Here is a 19,128-nt window from a genome sequence, read left to right on the forward strand (position 1 = left end):
ATTTCTGCTCCTGATCACTATCGTGCAACTCCAGCTAATTACATGCAAGTGTAGACGCTGAGAACAGAGTTGGATTCAGTTTTGATGTCACTCAAGGTAAAATAGTCTGCTATCACTCTGTCTATCCTGACGTGTGAAAGATGGCCACTTGGGCAAGATAGTGGAGGGTGATTTGAGTTCCTGAAACCAACATCCCAGCAAGAGTCAGTGAGAGGACAGGAAAGAGAAACTAATAAAAGCAGTGTTTCTGAAGAATATGTTGGGATTCACAGTTTCAGCTGAACATCTTAATAGTAGTTCCTAAAAGTGAATTCCAGCCGCCACGCCTGTGAGGAAACATGAGCTTTAGAGTGTGCTAAAGTGTGGGCACCATCTCAATCATCAAACTAAAGGGCACTTTGTCCTAAACCATTCTCAACTTGAAAATGTTGTTTATAACAGTACAACCTCAACAGAAAATCACGTATCTCGTTGCATGTTGGTCTTTAATTCTTGTGCTGTCACATTGTGCTTCACTGTTCTAAAACTTGATCAAATTGACATTTTGTACAAAATATCGCAATCCAGTTGAGCGATTCTGTTCAGCAATGGTCACAGTTTTGTCTTGTGCTTTGGGTTTAGCACAATGGCATCTTAGTTTGTTCTTAAAGAAATTAATTTGACATGCTTTTGTAATTCTGACACTACTTAAACACTCCCTGTGGTGCAAGGAGTATTGTAGTGCTGAAATTGAAGTTAGTGTTCTCGCACTCAGGAGAAAATGCTGATAAGGGAAGTGTCTTAGAGTTTCAAGAGATTGCTTTCTAGACAAGCGCAGAGAGCAAAGAAAATGTTAGCACCATTTTCAACTTGTACATAGAGCAAGCTATTGTCCTACTGTGACTGCTGCCTTCAGATAAGGGCTGTGCTATTTGTGGTTAGTCACCAGACTCTGCCTCACTGTGATTCTTTTGTTCCATTACAGATCAATGGCACAGTTACAGAAAACATGTCACTGGGAGATGCCAAGAAACTAATAGAAAGGTCGAAGGGCAAGCTTAAAATGGTGGTGCAGAGAGATGAGAGAGCCACTCTCCTTAATGTGCCCGATTTGGACGACAGCATTCCTTCTGCAAATGCTTCTGAAAGAGACGGTGAGTGTTCTTCAGGAACAGTATTGTGGTTGCCTACTGCTCCTGGCTTCGGAATGAAAGTGACGCATTGAGTAGAAACTCGGTGCATTAACTTAGCTGTTTATCAGGGCGACACTAAGTACGCAATGGGAAATTTGCCATTGACTTTTATTGTCCGCTTTAATTGATAAGCCAGTCTTGGAAAGACACACCCACTGTTAGAGTTTAAATTGTTCGCATAGGAACTTGAACAATTACTGTGTGCTCTAAGTGGTGGTACTTTTAAAGATGTAACATTAATATTCTGCTGAGACAATGCTGGATTGTTCACAGAACTGCTTTTTTTGTAAATCACTGGTTATTCATTTTTTTTTGCATTTTGAGGTTTGTTTTCAGTAGTAACACGGAAACCTGTGAATTTTGTTGTTAGATATTTCAGAAATTCATTCACTGGCATCTGATCATTCCAATCGTTCAAACGAGAGGCCGCGACTGCGCAGTCGCTCACGCTCGCCCGACAAACGGTCAGACTGGTCTGACCACTCTCGCCATTCTCCACAGCCAATCAGCAATGGGAGGTAGGCCATCGCCCTTTGTAAAGGGTTGTACCATGTTGAGGCTTGTACTGTATTTGGACATGATTATTTTGTAGCCTTTGCTTGTCCTAACATTTCTAAATGGTTAAATGAGCTTGCAGCCAAGAACCATGTGGTAAGCCAGTAATCGCTTAACCTAAAACATCAACAGCTCCAGAGTCACACGTGTGTTTGTTGGACATTCCACAATCAGATTGGGGAAAATTATACTTTTGGTACTTTTTCTGCCGTAGGATCATAGAAATTTCAGCACATAGGGAGGCCATTTGGTCTCATGTGCCTGCTCCAGCTCCAGTTTGGAGCTAGCTGCTCTAATCCTATTTCCTGACTAATCTAAGCACAGTTTGTGACGTTTTCCTGCCCCCCCAATTTATGACCGGCCGCCACGTATGAAACATTGGTGCCCTTTTAGCACTGGTAGCCAAAATAACGTAACAAACTTGTCATGCTGGTTGCTGTACTACATGTGGCATTGGAGCCAGTGCTGGCTGTTGCTTTAGTCATTTGTGCAGAAGCATGATCACAAACGAGATGAACGGGCTGGGGCCGTAGTCCTGCCACCTCCCTTGCAGGGCTGCTTCATAAGGTGGCGTAATCTATGTGATTGAAGTCTTACTCTGTTAAAATATTTTTAAACTTAAAAGCTTGCGGCAAAATATCGAAGGACTGCCAGGATATTACTGGGTGTTTAGAACGTACACCCGTTTGGTCTTTGAAAGGTTTGGATTCAGTTGAATTAACTGATGGTCAGTAAGTAGATCAGAGACAGCTGTGAGACAGGACTGTGTGTAATTAATAGGCCTCCTTGTATCCAATGCAGTGTGCGGTTCCAGGTTTTCTGTATTTGCCTGGTCTCCAAGTACCAGCTTTCAGGTTTCTCAGACTGAACTCTTTTCCTGACAAGTTTGATTTTTCAAAGTGGCTAAAGTTCAGCAGCTAACTAATGGTTTTACTGTCTGAGCTCCCCCGACAGGGATTTCTGCTTTACAGAATTGGTTTAGTGCTGTGTGGGTGCAGTGATTTACCTTAAGTCCTACAGTTTTTGTTTCCCTAGCAGATACCAAAGAAAGGTATTTTACTTCAAATTGTTTATTGCATGATATTACTTAAAGGCCTAATGCCATATTGTATCCTGCTAGGGTATGGCTCCATGAACGCTGACGTTCCTCTGATATCTCCATGTATGAGCCCAGAGAATGGGATCGTAGGCTATTCAACTGTAGTAAGGATCACAGCCAAACCTGAAGTGCACAAACCTACACTGTGTAGGCATTGTCCGTGGGGCCCTTCTGCAGGTGCTTGAGGCCAGTAGGAACACCTCACCTACCTCTTGGGCTGCCATCAACTAACCCAGCTCAAGGTGGGGATTGAATTTGGCCCCTTCTTTCCTTTCTCTGGTCTGTGTGTCTCAGTTCCACACTGGCAGTGCATTTATCAATTGAGCCATCAGGGCACCTCTTAATATAATAAACCATAAATAAAAACAAAATGCTGGTAAAACACAGCAGGTCAGGCAGCAGCTGTGAAGAGAGAAACAGAGTTAACATTTCAGGCTGATGACCTTTTGTCAGAACTCTTAATATAAACCATAATTTGTCCAATTTTTTTAATCAATTGTAAACTAAATAGATCAAACCAAGCTGATTTCCGAGATGAGGTGTAGTTAGTTGCATGTGAATTAATTCACTGAACTGTTGTAGAAAAGGTTAAGTTGTGAAATCTTGTGCGATACTAGATTTTGATTGCCTCAATTTCCTGCTTTTGTTCGGGGCTGGTTGTGTCAGTGAGATTCCAGCTGTAAGGTTTGTGGCCTGCGCACGGGAAGGTACTTTATTTTTGGCACCGTTATACAGAGTGACATCAATGCACAAAGAATAAGTGAAAATTGAGTTAATTGTGCATAGTTTGAGGGAATGTTAAAGAATGTCGCCCTGCTGGTATTTCAGGCCTTTGTACAAATCAGCGAACGGCATCTTGTGTTTTTGTTCAAGAATGTTACCATCGAGTTACATCGAAACTGCAGCACAGAAACAGGCCATTCGGCCCAACAGGTCTATGCTGGTGTTGATGCTCCACACGAGCCTCCTACTTCATCTAACCCTATGAGGATATCCTTCTATTCCTTTCGCCCTCGTGTTTATCTAGCTTCCCTTTAAATGCTTCTATGCTATTCACTGAACTGCTCCTTGTGGTAGAGTTCCACATTCTTGCCACTCTTTGGATAAAGAAGTTTCTCCTGAATTACTTATTAGATTTATTAGCGACTATTTTATATTTATGACCTCTTGTGTTGGACTCCCCTACAAGTGGAAACATTTTCTCTACGTCTACCCTATCATTACCTTAAAGACCTCTATCAGGTCACCCCTCAGCCAAAAGAGTCCCAGCTTGTTAAGCCTTTCCTGATGAGGATATCCTCTCAGTTCTGGTATCATCCTCGTGAATCTTTTTTGCACCTTCTCCAGTGCCTCTTTATCCTTTCTATAATATGGAGACCAGAAACTGTTCACAGTACTCCAAGTGTGATTCTATACTAGTTCAACATAACTTCTTTGCTTTTCAGTTCTATCCCTTTAGAAATGAATCCTAGTGCTTGTTTTGCCTTTTTTATGGCCTTATTAACCTGTGGCACTACTTTTATTGATTTGTGTATCTGTGCCCCTAGAACCCTTTGCTCCTCTATCCTGTTTAGACTCTTATTATCCAAGCAGTATGTGGCCTCCTTATTCTTTGTACCAAAATACATCACCTCACGCTTAACTATATTGAAATTCATTTGCCAATTATACACCCATTCTGTAAGTTTATTAATGTCCTCTTGCATTTTGAGGCATTCTTCCTTTGTATTCACTACACCCACCACCCCCCCAACTTAGTGTCGTGCGCAGATTTTGAAATTGTACTTCCGATTCCTGAATCCAAGTCATTAATGTAAATTGTAAACAACAGTGGTCTCAGCATCGATCCTTGTGGAACACCACTTCCCACTTTTTGCCTGTCTGAGTAGCTACCTTTAACCCCTACTTTCTGTTGTGTTTTGCCAACTTGCTATCCATTCTGCTACCTTTCCCTGATTCCATATGCTCTGACTATAGCCATGAGTTTACAATGTGGTACCTTATCGAAGGCCTTTTACCATCTAGTAAAAGAATAACTTAAAAATCAGTGTTGTAGCTCCCCTGAAGGTTTCACAAATAAACGGTCACTCTGTGTGATGTGATTGAGCCATTCAGAACGGAAGATCCCCCTTTTTCACCTGTCAGTCGAGGCTAGTGTAGCAGCAGGGTCTCCGTGATCAGACACAGCACTTTTAGACCAGACAGGGTAAAACACAGCCTGTGTGTGTGTGTGTGTGTGTGTGTGTGTGTGTTTGTTTCCAACTGCCCAGTTTGCATAAAATTTAAAACTAAATCTCAAGAAAGAAATGCCAACTTTTGCAAAGTTCTGTCAGTTTTTTGAGTTGATCATTTTAGACTTCAATCATTCCCTGTACAGAGATTCCCCATGGCTAATGACATGGAGCCACTTGTGCAATGTTCTCTGTACAGTTTGTCCACAACTACCAAGATGTTAAACTTAGTCGGTGCCCAACTCAAAATTTAAATGTAGAGCACATGATATGCTGACGTGTTGAAATTGTGGAAGTGTCAGTTTTCTCTAGTGATATTTAAGGAAGAATATAGGAAGTTAACATCAATGTGTGCAAAGTCTAGCAGCAGCCAAGTTGATGTGATTGAGTGTAGCTCCATGATTGAATCTAGTGAATCATAATATCAAAGGATGCAGACCAGCAGTGGGCTGGGGCATGAGCCTTTACCTGGGTTTATCTGCAGGCTGTGAGTACAGCAGTGGGCTGGGGCATGAGCCTTTACCTGGGTCTATCTGCAGGCTGAGAGTACAGCAGTGGGCTGCGGTATGAGCCTTTACCTGGGTCTATCTGCAGGCTGAGAGTACAGCAATGGGCTGGGGCATGAGCCTTTACCTGGGTCTATCTGCAGGCTGAGAGTACAGCAATGGGCTGGGGCATGAGCCTTTACCTGGGTCTATCTGCAGGCTGTGAGTACAGCAATGGGCTGGGGCATGAGCCTTTACCTGGGTCTATCTGCAGGCTGAGAGTACAGCAGTGGGCTACGGTATGAGCCTTTGCCTGGGTCTAAATGGGCTGCGGTATGAGCCTTTACCTGGGTCTATCTGTAGGCGGAGAGGCTGCTGGTGCTGCCAGTTCCCAACACGGCGTGTCTCGCGCAGCCAGTTACAACCCAAAGGTAAAAGTGCTAGGATTTGCTAATGCCTTCTAACTCCGTTTTGCCTTTTATTGGGAAGTATCTATGTGATTTGTGTATGTTTACAGTTTGTATGCAGCCAGTTTCCGTTTGAGCTTTTCCTCCTAAGTAAGAGTGTAGACTTCCTGTAAGTTATCTGGCTTTACAGATTTCTGAAGCACCTTTGTTCAGATGTAAGCTGTTGTTTAAACATTTTTTTCCTCCCTCTCCCCACCTCTGTCTCCTGAACGTTTTATTACGCTCAAGGCACGATATAAATGCAAGTTGTTGTTGAAGGTAATGATTCATGCTGGGATATGATCCTGTGGCTACTAGCAGCTCTCCGCCTCTTCGTGTGCGAGACTAATAGTGAGAGATCAGTAGGATATCTCCCAGCAGACCCTCTTCCTGCTCTCACCTGACCATGCATGAACTGCTCAGCTAGTTGCTGGACGGTGATCAGAGGCAAGAACTCTGGTTGATTTTCCAAGCCAGGAGCACAGACCAACTGTAACACTCCTGCCAACTGGGGAAGCTAAGGCTTGGTTTAAGAAAAAAGTGGACATAGAATCTTAATGTGTTTAAAAAATTAAGATTTGCTTAACTTATTTTTCCAAAGTTTAAGTCTTCCATAAAAGTTATGACGGGTGAACTCATTGAATGAGGGAGTGAGCGGCAAACATCACGAGATTCAGCTTTTCTGTTAGTGAATAGCTCCACCTTCTGGCCACAAATATTAATGACCTTCTCTGTCGAGCTACTGGCAAAAAGATTCTCATTGCAGTTGTGACAGAAGCTGTTTGATGCATTGCTGAATTGCAGTGTTCATTTGTGCTACAGACCTCGTTGGCTTTACAACACTGCAGAGTCCCTTTTCAGAAGCCACTAATTGAAAAGCACTAAGTGTTTTTGGCAAATGTCCCCACTTGCTTTCTGGCACAAACTGTATATTGTGCTGGCACATCTAATTTAAACTTGCAGCTTGGGAAACAGCAGTGGCTTCATTTGTCATTGCTTCCTATTCAAAGAAACCAATCTGGCATCTGAGATAAAGTTGGCCGATTTGCTTATTAGGAAAATTTAAACCTTGCCTTCAGTTAAGCTCCTTCAGACCCAGAGCTAGTTTCTCTTTGGTACAGTTTTACATGTCACTAATTTTGCTCAGGGTGATTAAATGAAGATTTTTTTAAAAAGAAATCTTGAAACTGGTCAAGAACTGTCCAGACCTTGGGTTAGATGTGCTACCTAATGTAAAGGCGGAGCATACGAGGTTAGATTTACTACCTAATGTAAAGGTACAGTGTACAGTTGTCAGACTTGGCTCAGCGATGGAAGTTGTGGGTTGAAGTCCCACTCCAGAGACTTGAGCACATAAACCTGGTTGACAGTCCAATGCAGTACTGAGGGAGTGCTGCTCTGTAAGAAGTGCCGTTGTTAGAATGAAACATTAAACCAAGGTCCCATCAGTCCTCACGGGTGGTTGTAAAAGATCCCATGGCACTAGTTATTCTTGGTGTTCTGGCCAACATTTATCCCTGAATCAACATTACTAAAACAGTTTAATTGTTTAAGTAATCTTATGGCTGCCGCTTTTCCCTACAACAGTGACTACACTTCAAAAGCACTTCATTGGCTATAAAGCGGTTTGGGACATCCTGAGATTGTGAAAGGCGCAATATAAATGCAAATTCTTTCTTACGGGGGAAGATTTACTACAATTTTAAGAACTAAAGAGGGGAAGAGATAATGAAGGGGCAGCAATTGTGTAACGAGCATTGTTTGATGGAGTATTTTAATCTGTAACTAATTTGAATATCTTGTTTTCACCAGTTCTACTGTTGATTTCACAAACCTGGAATATCTAGTTTTTATTATTTTGAAGGGTGCGCACTGCTGCTATACTCTGTGGTAACTTATTCAGACAAAGCACAGAATATTGCTGGGCATTCAGGCAGTGCATAGATTTTGCTGTTGAAATAGAACAAAAGTGAACTTGTTAAGACGATGGTTGGAAATTTCTTTATTTTTGTTAGTCAAAGATCCCGTGAAGATGATGTGATGATCAGAGCACCCAAGGCAGGAGCTGTCTCAACACCAGTGAAGAACACTGAAGAGGCTTTTGTAGTTAAAGCTGATGAAGAGCCTGTGGCTGCAGTTGTCGATGAGAGAACAGAGAAACAAGCTCCTCCATTGCCAGGTCTGTTAACGAAGATAATTATTGTTGGGAAGGAAGTGACGCTATTTTCAGGGGCATTGTTTGGGGTGGGGGGTGGCAACAGTAAGAGAGTTTAGCAGCTGTAATTGATCTAATCTTCACTCTCTGCTATGTGAACAGAAGTGCTAATGTTAGCTCCATATCCTTTCTGTTAAAGAAGCCACATTTCTACTGCCATAGATAGATTGAAAGACTTCACTTGCTGGGAGGCATACACACCACTGTTCTCATAAATTAATTCAGAATTTCAAGTCTCTTAGAAACTTGTTTCCTAAATCCATAGCTTTTCTATTTGGTCACCATCAAATAGGAATATGATTGTTTTAATTGGTTTGATCACAGTCGAGGTTTAAGACTGCCCTTGTATTTATATTAAAGAAATTGCCATCCAAAACGATGCCTAACATGAACTGTTTCTGTAGAGCCCAAGCCAGTGTATGCTCAACCTGGCCAACCAGATGTGGATTTGCCCGTTAGTCCATCTGACGCACCCATTCCAAACTCGTCGCATGATGATGGGATGTTAAGGTAATTCAGCAATGCTGTACTAATCTGTGGTGAGCTTGATAAGGATTCTTGTGATTGTATTTCCTGTGCCTCAGCCTCCTGTGACTTCCTGTGTTTGAATCCAGTTGCTAAAATTTCCTCATCTCTTGGTTGTTGACAGCAGATTTGAATCCTAATCATACTTTGCAGGGCTTCAAGACCCCCCCCCCGCCGCCCCCGGCCCCCAGTACATTCCCTTTATGTGTAACCTTGATATCCTCAGGAGGCCACCCTGGGACCATGGGATTTAATCCATTGGTGAAAATCAAAAATTAGTCAACAGCGTAGCTTTGTTAACTGGGCAGGGATTTGGGATGAAAACCTGGGGCACTTGCTTTGAGAGAGCGTGTGCTTAATGTAGATGAATGCAGATAGCATTGACACATTTAAGGGGAAGCTTGATGCACACACGAGGGAGAAGGGAGTAGAGGGATGTGGGGGCAGGGTGGGAAGGGACTCGTGGAGTATAAACACCGGCACAAACCAGTTGGGCCGAATGGCCTGTTTCTGTGCTGTAGATACTATGTAATAGAATTCACAAGTTGCTGAAAGTAGGATGAGAATGTGAAAAGAACTCTTGAAGGAATTGGTGAAATATCAACAAGACAGCCTGCATTTCTTTTAAAAGCTAGTGTTTGGGTTGTCACTGTGCACTGGTACTGCTCTGACCACTTTCTATGAAAAATGCTCCATTCATTTCTAGGGTAGGTGACCTCGGACCTTCAGGATTTGTTTCCCTCTGTATTTGAGTTCACTAACTGGATTTCTTTATTATCAAAAGTGCTGATAAGTAGTTGTAAATTTTTTCAGCAATGTATTTAAATAGTTGTGGAAAAATTTAGTTTTCATTTTTAAAATAGTTTCTTATGGCATGGAACCCTCTGTCACTCATGTTGCTCTCTAATTAGAACTCTATATACACAACATTGATGTAGTTGAATTCATATTTTGTACAGTATTAAAGCTGCTTGTATTAAATTAACCAAGTAATGCACTGATGTAAGTGGTACTTAACATGTTGAATACATTTATAAACTATGACTTGGTACTAAGGGGTTCTCCCAAGGTTAAGGTTAAGACATGTTCTTGGAGCTTTGCTTTGTATCTGGCCCATTTTAATCCTGTGCTTAATGCTGTCACTGGGTGGCGAGAGTGGAAGTGTTTCATTCCCCAGTACTAAGCAGCCAGTCAGGCTGCTTCTTCATCATGTAACTGCAACAATTCCTGTACAAAGAAAAACACTTAACTTGCTGCATTCAAACACAAATATTTTCAGTCTCTTCACCCCAAACAGGAAGATAGAAAAAAAATGTGCAGCAAGTTTAGTTGAATGAAGCCTGTGTAGAAGTGTATTGGAGGGAGTTATGTTAGGAGTTTGCCAGAATTCACTGGTCAGGGATCTCTGACACTGATCAGAGAACAAACTGAAGGATCATGAATGGCGCGCTCTCCATTGCTTGGGCACCAGTCAGATTTGGGTTTAATGGCAAAAATGTAACTTGGATACGTGAGGAGCAATTATTGGTTGATTTATTTATGGAAACTGCTTAATTGTATTGGGGCTAGAGACATTAGAACGGAATGAATGTGCTTACTGCCCTCAATCAGGTCATTCCGTTTGCCCCTAAACAAATTGCGACCATGTTTTGCCCGCTGTTGTACTGTGGGATGGAGGTTTAACTCTTCTCTGTTATGGTTTCACATCGCACAATATTCTCTTTCAGGCCAAGTATGAAGCTGGTGAAGTTTAAGAAGGGAGAAAGTGTTGGTCTCCGGCTGGCAGGTGGGAATGATGTGGGAATTTTTGTTGCTGGAGTATTGGAAGATAGTCCTGCAGCCAAAGAAGGTCTGGAGGAAGGGGATCAGATCCTTCGGGTAAGGCAAAGTATTTCGAATGAATTCTGCTGCTTGACTGTTTGGAATGAAGTCCTGATGGGAAGTAATTTCTTTACATGAATGAAGTATATGTGCCATCATCAGTGACTTGCGGCAAGTTGGAGTATTTTGTGGCTGAGCGCTTATCAAAAAGCAGCAACATAGAGCCCATCAGAGAGACGCAAAGAAATGCTGGATTCGCTGACCATGAAATCAATAAATGTCTAAACAATAGTTTAAACATTGCGTTTTTTATCAAAACTGCAAACTTTTCAAGAAGCTGTTACTCAGAAAAGGAAATGAAATTTATTATGATATTTATCATGACACTGTTGAAAATGTAATATTCTTAGTGAACCTTTCAAATCCCATTTCTGAACACAGAGATGTAGACTTGGGTTGGTCATGTTATGTATTTTTTATGTGATTTATCACAAAATGATTTGCAAGGTTTAAAATGGGCAGCCTGCGGTGTCTCAAAGGGAAAAGAACAAAGCTTAGCATGTGTTAACATCAACTGTATGTCTCCCACCACAGGTAAATAACGTGGATTTTGCAAATATCATCCGCGAAGAGGCAGTCCTTTTCCTGCTGGATCTTCCAAAAGGAGAAGAGGTCACTATCCTGGCACAGCAGAAAAAAGATGGTGAGCTGCTTCACAGCGGTTGGTACTTCCATTTCAAGCCTTCTGCTTATATTGAACTATCAAAACTATTCATTATCCATAGGAGGTATAACCAGTTGTTGAAAAGATCCTGTAGATACTTGCTGCATAAAAGCTTAATTTTGATTTAAAAAAAATACTGGTTAGCAGGCTCAAGGGATTGAAAGGCCCTATCTGTTCATATTATCACTGTCTTTGTCTAAGTTTTATATGCAGTCTAGTCTATACCTTAAATCTACATATTTCTTTACGTTCATGGTAAAAATCTTTGCTTGTTCTAGTCTATCGGCGTATTGTGGAATCCGATGTGGGAGATTCTTTCTACATCCGGACTCACTTTGACTATGAAAAAGAATCTCCCTATGGCTTGAGTTTCAACAGAGGTGAAGTGTTCCGGGTGGTCGATACGCTCTATAATGGGAAGCTGGGCTCTTGGCTTGCCATTCGAATCGGCAAAAACCACAAAGAGGTGGAAAGGGGCATCATTCCAAACAGAAACCGGTGCGTGATGATAACTTTCACCTGCTAGCACTTTTATTTTAATTTGTAAGATCTTTTGATGTCTATTGTAGAACTTAGGAAATTGGCACTTAAAATTGCAGCATTGCAACATTTTAAATGAAATGTTCGAACAAGAGCCGCGGCCTCCCAGCCTGCACCGAAACTATATTGAAATGAAACCAAAGCAGCCGCTTGATCGCCATGTGGTCAGAAGTTAAGAGTTCCAACAGTGTATGTTATGTATCTGATTTTTCTAATTGACTGGATATTTGTGTCTTGATTTGTTTCCCAGAGTATTGAGCATTGGAATATTTGTTTAAAAATTCTCAATTGCGGGGTAGAAAAAATATTCTGAATAGTAATGAAGTGCTCAAAATAAAAAGTACACTGCAGCATCAAATCACTTTTTAGTTCCATGATTTGGACATTGGCTAAATTGATGTACATCATCTTTCATCCGTTGTGCTAAATAGAGCTGAGCAGTTGTCCAGTGTGCAGTACACCCTCCCAAAGACAGCTGGTGGGGATCGTGCAGACTTTTGGCGGTTTCGTGGACTTCGTAGCTCGAAAAGAAATCTGCGGAAAAGCAGAGAAGATCTTTCAGCTCAGCCTGTTAACACCAAGTTTCCAGCTTATGAAAGAGTCGTCCTTCGTGAAGGTAAAGGGCAAGAGGGCTGTTGATCTTTTAAAATGGGTCTTTATTAGGGAGAAAAGATCACTTTATGCTCACTTGGAGAGGTTCTCTGTCCACCTTGTCCTCCTCTTCACTCATTCAGTGGAGGGCATGAGAATAGTCCTGAGTTTGTCAGAATTCCCTTTTGGAAAGGGCAGGTGTTCAACTGGTTATGGGGCTGTCTTCCACCATGGTAGTTGGAGTATATTGCACTTCAAAGTGTCTAATGATTTACAAACTAGTGCTGTATACAGTGGTCTGAGTGGCACCTCTACAGCGCCATGAGACATGGGATAAATGGTTCTATTACACATGGATCGTATAAGCACTTATGCTTTGTAGTATTGGACCTAGTGATTCATTTACATAGAATCGCACAGATTGGGCGGTAACACGGGGTGCAGGTTGGTGAGGCTGATATCAGCTGTTATAGGGCGTTTTAATAACATTAGCTTTGGGCCAGAAGAGTTTTACTCTGTAAATTGTATCTTTTCATGTAACAATAGCATTTCCACTGAGAGAGCATTAAGGATTGGAGTCAATATTTTGTTTGGCATCCAGGGCACTATTTAGATCGTTAAGCTGTTGTCCAGAGGTGGTGTGATTATTTATATGTTAAACTGTATATCTCCCTGGCCTTGCTCACAGTTAGGAGTTGGAGATGGTCTATGTTTTAGCTGTGACCCAGCGTCAGTGTGCGGGGAGGTGTACCCTGCCTGTGACCCAGGGTCAGTGTGCGGGGGGAGGTGTACCCTGCCTGTGACCCAGGGTCAGTGTGCGGGGGGAGGTGTACCCTGCCTGTGACCCAGGGTCAGTGTGCGGGGAGGTGTACCCTGCCTGTGACCCAGTCAGAGACAGTCGGCCAAGAGAGGTCATAGCTTGAGCAAGTAAGAGTAACATGCATTCCTGTCACAGCATTACCCATTGTTGTCAACAGACTGGGGATGTGACTGTATTACCAACGCAAGCATTTTATATATAAATATTTGAAGTTTCTGACATGTACTGATTTGTGCCAAAGTAGATCCTGGCATGATTAAACCCTCTGATGTGCACATGCATTTGAGGTCATTATTGGTCAACTGCCCATGCTCTGAGTTATATATGCACTTGTACTGCAAGTTATAAATATCTTTGATTAATCCCATACGTCCAGTCCCATCGCCACCCAACCTCCCAGGCTAACAGAGTGAGCTAATGGACCAGTTGTATTCATACCTTGTCCTTTATACACAGGATATGCCCCACGGCTTGAATTGGCTAAACTAGTCATAAAGGGTGTTGAAATGATTAACTGTGGGTGATTTTTAATGTACTATTTCAGAGCATTTTGTGACTATTTTGGATTGTCTTTTTTTAAAAGCTGGATTCCTAAGGCCTGTGGTCATCTTTGGGCCTCTCGCTGATATTGCTCGAGAAAAGCTTGCACGAGAAGAGCCAGATTTGTATGAAATTGCAAGTAAGATCTCTCTCTATCCTCCTTCACCTATGTTTCTAGGTAATGATTAGTGCTGGATAACAGTTCTGTAGGTAGGAGTGGGTCCTCTGATACCTCACTCAAGTGACCATCGTTCAAGTGAGCATGGACACTGAATTTAATAGTTCGGGCCATCACAGCTAAGCATAACTGCCCTCACCGAGCAGCAGATCAGCACACAGCTCTCTGCCAATGTGCCTGTGTCAGCTATCAAGAGCAGTCCATATTCGGAAGGTGCCTTGGTTCTCTTTGCTGCCCCTTCGAAATATACAACTGAGATCAGGATCTTAGCTGTATCAATTCATCGTAATGCATGGTAGATCGTCTTTAAGTTGCATTTAGGTGACACTCAATGGCTCAGTCGAGCATTATTGGAGTGAATTGAACTCTTTTTCAGAGACTATCTGAAACATAGCTCAGATTTAAACTTTCTATGGTTTACCGTTTAGGTTCCTAGCATTCCTCTCCCTTAAGTAATCTGAGTAATCTTAAGTAAAGTGCCCATGGCTGCTTTCCAAATGTGAATTTGATCCAAACATTAATTTGCACTTACTCAATTTTAAATTGAGTGGAAGGTACTTTGGAACTAATCTCTAGTTACAGCAGACTTATCACCTCTAGGACTGCAGTCCAGACACTGGTGCAGCCAGGGTTCCTGAGATTGCAGCATAGATGCGTTGGTGGTGTGCGGGGAGCTTTGCTGCAGCCGGGGATGGTGTATGGGGAGCAGTGCCCCAGCCGGAGATGGTGTACGGGGAGCTGTGCCCCAGCCGGGGACAGTGTGATGCTGATACCGGCAGCAATAAGTAGGGTCAATTCCCTCACAGAGCTCACGGACACTGAATTTGCTCAGTTACTGTGTTTGGAAATAATAGTTAATTGTATGAATGTTTTATTAAACAAGTGATCGTATTCAAAGGAATAAAAGGGAGTTGAATGAAGTAGAAATGAAACTCAAGTTTAACTTTGGCTCTTTGGCTTTAAATGTTCTTCCATTTAAGAGGTTTTCTTCTATCACAGGGAGTGAGCCCAGAGATGCAGGCACTGATCAGCGCAGTTCTGGTATTATTCGACTACATACGATCAAACAAGTTATCGACAGAGTAAGGCTACCTATTGTGTCTCTGATGAATGAGCAGCTTTTGATTGTCAGTGTCTGAAGTGGAATTCATATTCAGAAATGCCTTTGTGTTATGTTAGGATAAGCATGCGGTGTTGGACATTACTCCAAATGCAGTGGATCGTTTGAATTATGCACAGTGGTACCCCATCGTACTTTTCCTAAACCCTGATTCCAAACAAGGTGTTAAAACTATGCGACAAAGGCTCTGTCCCGAGTCCCGAAAGAGTGCCAGGAAGTTGTTTGAACGTGCCTTAAAACTGCGCAAAAACAACCATCATCTCTTCACATGTGAGTATAGCGGTCCAATCCTGTATTAGTATGCCTACCCTGTAATCCTGAAAGAGCAGCAAGTAGTGTTAAATTTTTGAGTAACTGAGGTTTTTGTAAAAATTCTAAATTATACCTGGGCATTAGGACTACCTTTTCACATCTTAAATATTATAAAAGAAAGAAAGGCCATGCATTTATATAGCACCTTTCACATCAGGACATCCCAAAGTGCTTCACAGCCAATGAAGTACTTTTGAAGTGTAGTCACTTGTAATGTAGGGAAGTACAGCAATATTCCACAAACAGCAACTTATTTATCTGCCCAACCTTCCCATTTACAATATCTCATTCAGTGAGTTTTATCCAGTGTTTGCTATCGGGCAAATAGTAACCAAATGTAACTGAAAGACATGTACAGGGGTACAGATGAATCCCTTTAACAGGCTTATGTGAAAATTAGTGTTCATATCTCTAATGCCACTGTTTGAAATTTAGTATTGCACATTCATTTTTAATGTAGAAATGGAAATCTTTCATTGTTCAGAATTTAACTAAAATGAAATTAGAGGAGCACATTGCAAATATCCTTTTGTAATCCTTTCTTGGCATGTTTTTATCAAGACTTTTCCTCAGGCTTTCAAAAGCCTACAAGCCCTTTTCTGCAACCATGCTTTTGTCCCCACCTTTGTTTGCCTTTCTTATCCTCCATCCCTCACTCAGTGTCATAGAATCATAGACGTTTACAACATGGAAACAGGCCCTTCGGCCCAACATGTCCATGTCGCCCAGTTTATACCACTAAGCTAGTCCCAATTGCCTGCACTTGGCCCATATCCCTCTATACCCATCTTACCCATTTTCTTTCCTCCTTGAGTTTTTCTCTGGAACTTCAGTGTTTAATTTAAGGTTTTTGTGATGGAATGAGGTCAGTCCTGCTTCAAATTGTAGAAATTTTATACATTATACCTTTTTTTATATGAAGTGTCTGGATTCAATGGTTTCTGTAGTATGACCTTATTTGACAGAGGATTTTGTAATTTTCAAAATAGCTAGTGTTTTTAAAAAAAAAACAGAAACTGCTGTCCTCGTGAGTCCACTGGCTGAGAACATGGTCAAAGTGTCTCAGATATCTTGCACATAAGGTCATGTCTCAGTTTGTAGGTAGTGCCCATGGAATCTGACTTTTGCAGAGAGCACGAATAAAGGATTTTAGGAAGTAGCCCAAATTGTAACGGTTTTCATAACTTTTCTTTTACAGCTAACATCAATTTGAATTCAATGAATGAAGGCTGGTATGGGGCACTGAAAGATTCTGTTCAGCAGCAACAGAACCAGTTAGTTTGGGTCTCAGAGGGCAAGGTAGGATGGAAATTTATTATAACTTGAATCAATCAACTTGAATCATTGTTTTTTTTAATATGTGCTTTTTCTCTTTTTTTTCCTACTGCACGATGCTCTGACATTGCTCTGTGCCTATGGAGCTCCTGTATTAATTGCTGAGAGTGCAGTCTGGGCTGTTTGCTTGCCTCTCCCTGATTGTAGGAAACATCTAACATTCTTCCTACATATTCCTCATTAATGCCATAACATGAACTTGCCGCATGTGACAACCCACATCCTCCCCCTCTGAGGAAAAGTGCAGAGGGATTGCCGAGCCTTTCAGTGTTTGAAACCTATGAGTTTAGGAACTCTAGGAAGTATTCCTTAAAGTGAAAGTAGTGAAAAGACCTGTTAATGTTTATAACATTTTGAAAGAAAATTGATTACTCAGTGGTTACTGAGTCATGAAGATAAGGTCCCAGGTTTGAACACTGCTGAGTGGGAGTATTACAACTGTCTCCCTGGTCCAGGGTGGGGAATAAATCAGCCAAAGTTCCCACTCCTGATCACTGTGGAATGACCCCTCTAGGAAAGTACACATTTATAAAATCAGGCTTATGAAGAATGGCCGCTTGAACATTGTACATGAAGGTCATTACAACTTCCCCCTCTTCACGATCCTAGCAAAGTTCACCAGCTTCAAGAGAAGCAGTTAAGGGGAGAAAGGTGAGAGGAATTGATTTGGTTAAAAAGTGCTTCACATTTCTAATGATCTAGTTGGTTAAAGAGCTTTAGTAAAACACCTTGTTTAACTGGTGAGTGGTGTTTGTGCTCCTGCATTGTGACTTCTGCTCAGATTTGGCGTGTTCTTCTTGTAGGCTGATGGTACAGCAGAGGATGACCTTGACTTACACGATGACCGTTTGTCGTACCTCTCGGCTCCTGGCAGCGAGTACTCTATGTACAGCACAGATAGTAGACACACTTCAGACTACGATGACACAGACACAGAAGGTGGTGCCTACACTGACCAAGAATTGGATGAGACTCTCAATGATGATATTGGTCCTACAGAGTCTGCTATAACTAGGTCCTCGGAACCTGTAAGAGAAGATTCTTCAATGATGCACCCTGAGTCCATGGCACAGGCATTCCCTTCCTATCCAGTACAAGCGCAGAGAGTAGACGCTCCAGTCTATAAGCCTTTAACTAATCAACCGGTGAGTTCAGTCTGTGATTGAAGCAGTTGGATTTGCATTTCATTAAATGTCTATTCGAGCTATCACATACTGTGTTAAAGCCAGTTTGCTGTAGTAATACTTCTCTTCTAGGAAGGTCATCAACTTGCATTTATATAGCACCTTTAATATAGAAAAACATCCCAAGGTGCTTCACAGAGGAGTAAGGAAAAAATTACTACCGAGCCAAAGAAGGAGATATTAGGAGTGGTGAACAAAAGTTTGGTCAGAGAAGCAGTTTTGAGGGATTTGGGGAGGGAATTCCAGTGCGTAGGGTGAAGGAAAGGGGGATGCACAAGAGTCTGGAGTCAGAGGAATGGAGAGTTCTGGCTGGGGGTGTGGTGTAGCAGTGGAGGAGATTAGAGATGGGGAGGGGTGAGTCATGCAGGGATTTAAAAAAGAGGATGAAAATTTTAAATTTGAGATGTTGGGAGACTGCGAGCCAAAGTAGGTCAGCATGGACAGGGGTAATGGGCAAGTAGGTTGGTGCAGGATAGGATTCGGGCAGCAGAAATTTTGATGCGCTGAATGGATGGTCTCTGTCGTGTGTCAAAGTAGCCCATTGGCTTCTCCCAGTAGTTAAGAGGGGAGGGGGCAGGGTAGAAGGGTTTAAGGAAACAGTTGGTAGTGAGGAAAAGCAGCCGAGGGTTATGTGTGCTGTCAGGATCCTACAGCCGTGGGTGGTTTTGGCAGAGATAAATGAGGCTTGATGTCCACCCAGATCTGCTGATGGATGGCTAATCCAGTTGTGCACTAAATACATTTGTCTGCATCCCTTGGACTTGAGGGAGCGGAGATTGTACCAGAGATGCCACAGGAATGGGTCCCAGAGCTGAAGTGTATTAGCTGCAATTGCCCTTCCATTTAACAAATACAAACTGCTTGTACTTCAGTCAGCAACCCTCGTCAGTAAATTGAGCACTGCATGCTTGATCTCAAATTATTCTGCAAATCTTTAACAGGTCAGTTCATTGAGATTTTGAAGAAGAAAACCTTATTTACAAAGAATTTTCTGCGTTGTGAAGAAACCGTAACAAAGTATTTAACCCAGAATAAACAGCCATTCGATATACTTAATATAAAATTACACAACAAACAACCCATCAATTGTTCTTTCAAAAAACATTGGCATGATACAGTACCGTACACAAATGTCGGCATTAAATAAGGTTCTGACATGGGAGAGAAACCAGTGACTGACTCTTTGTACTGCTGAAAATAAGGAACAGACTTCCCTCCAGCAGGCTACCTAGTGT

The 19,128-nt window shown here is 42.0% G+C and overlaps 1 protein-coding gene across 5 annotated transcripts in view; it reads left to right on the forward strand.

Annotated features, from left to right (window-relative positions):
* tjp1a (tight junction protein 1a) overlaps positions 1–19,128 on the forward strand; it is a 124,999-nt gene that overhangs the window by 78,852 nt on the left and 27,019 nt on the right. For all 5 annotated transcript variants that reach the window (XM_067973409.1, XM_067973411.1, XM_067973410.1 and 2 more), the window contains exons 7-19: positions 965–1,133; positions 1,543–1,690; positions 8,004–8,167; positions 8,608–8,713; positions 10,456–10,606; positions 11,144–11,252; positions 11,552–11,771; positions 12,245–12,429; positions 13,808–13,903; positions 14,942–15,024; positions 15,122–15,332; positions 16,573–16,673; positions 17,513–17,854. In XM_067973409.1, coding sequence (XP_067829510.1) covers positions 965–1,133; positions 1,543–1,690; positions 8,004–8,167; positions 8,608–8,713; positions 10,456–10,606; positions 11,144–11,252; positions 11,552–11,771; positions 12,245–12,429; positions 13,808–13,903; positions 14,942–15,024; positions 15,122–15,332; positions 16,573–16,673; positions 17,513–17,854 — 2,085 coding nt within the window. The remainder of the gene's footprint in view (positions 1–964; positions 1,134–1,542; positions 1,691–8,003; positions 8,168–8,607; positions 8,714–10,455; positions 10,607–11,143; positions 11,253–11,551; positions 11,772–12,244; positions 12,430–13,807; positions 13,904–14,941; positions 15,025–15,121; positions 15,333–16,572; positions 16,674–17,512; positions 17,855–19,128) is intronic.

The sequence above is a fragment of the Heptranchias perlo genome, chromosome 38 (assembly GCF_035084215.1).
Source record: "Heptranchias perlo isolate sHepPer1 chromosome 38, sHepPer1.hap1, whole genome shotgun sequence".
NCBI classification, from domain to species: domain Eukaryota; kingdom Metazoa; phylum Chordata; class Chondrichthyes; order Hexanchiformes; family Hexanchidae; genus Heptranchias; species Heptranchias perlo.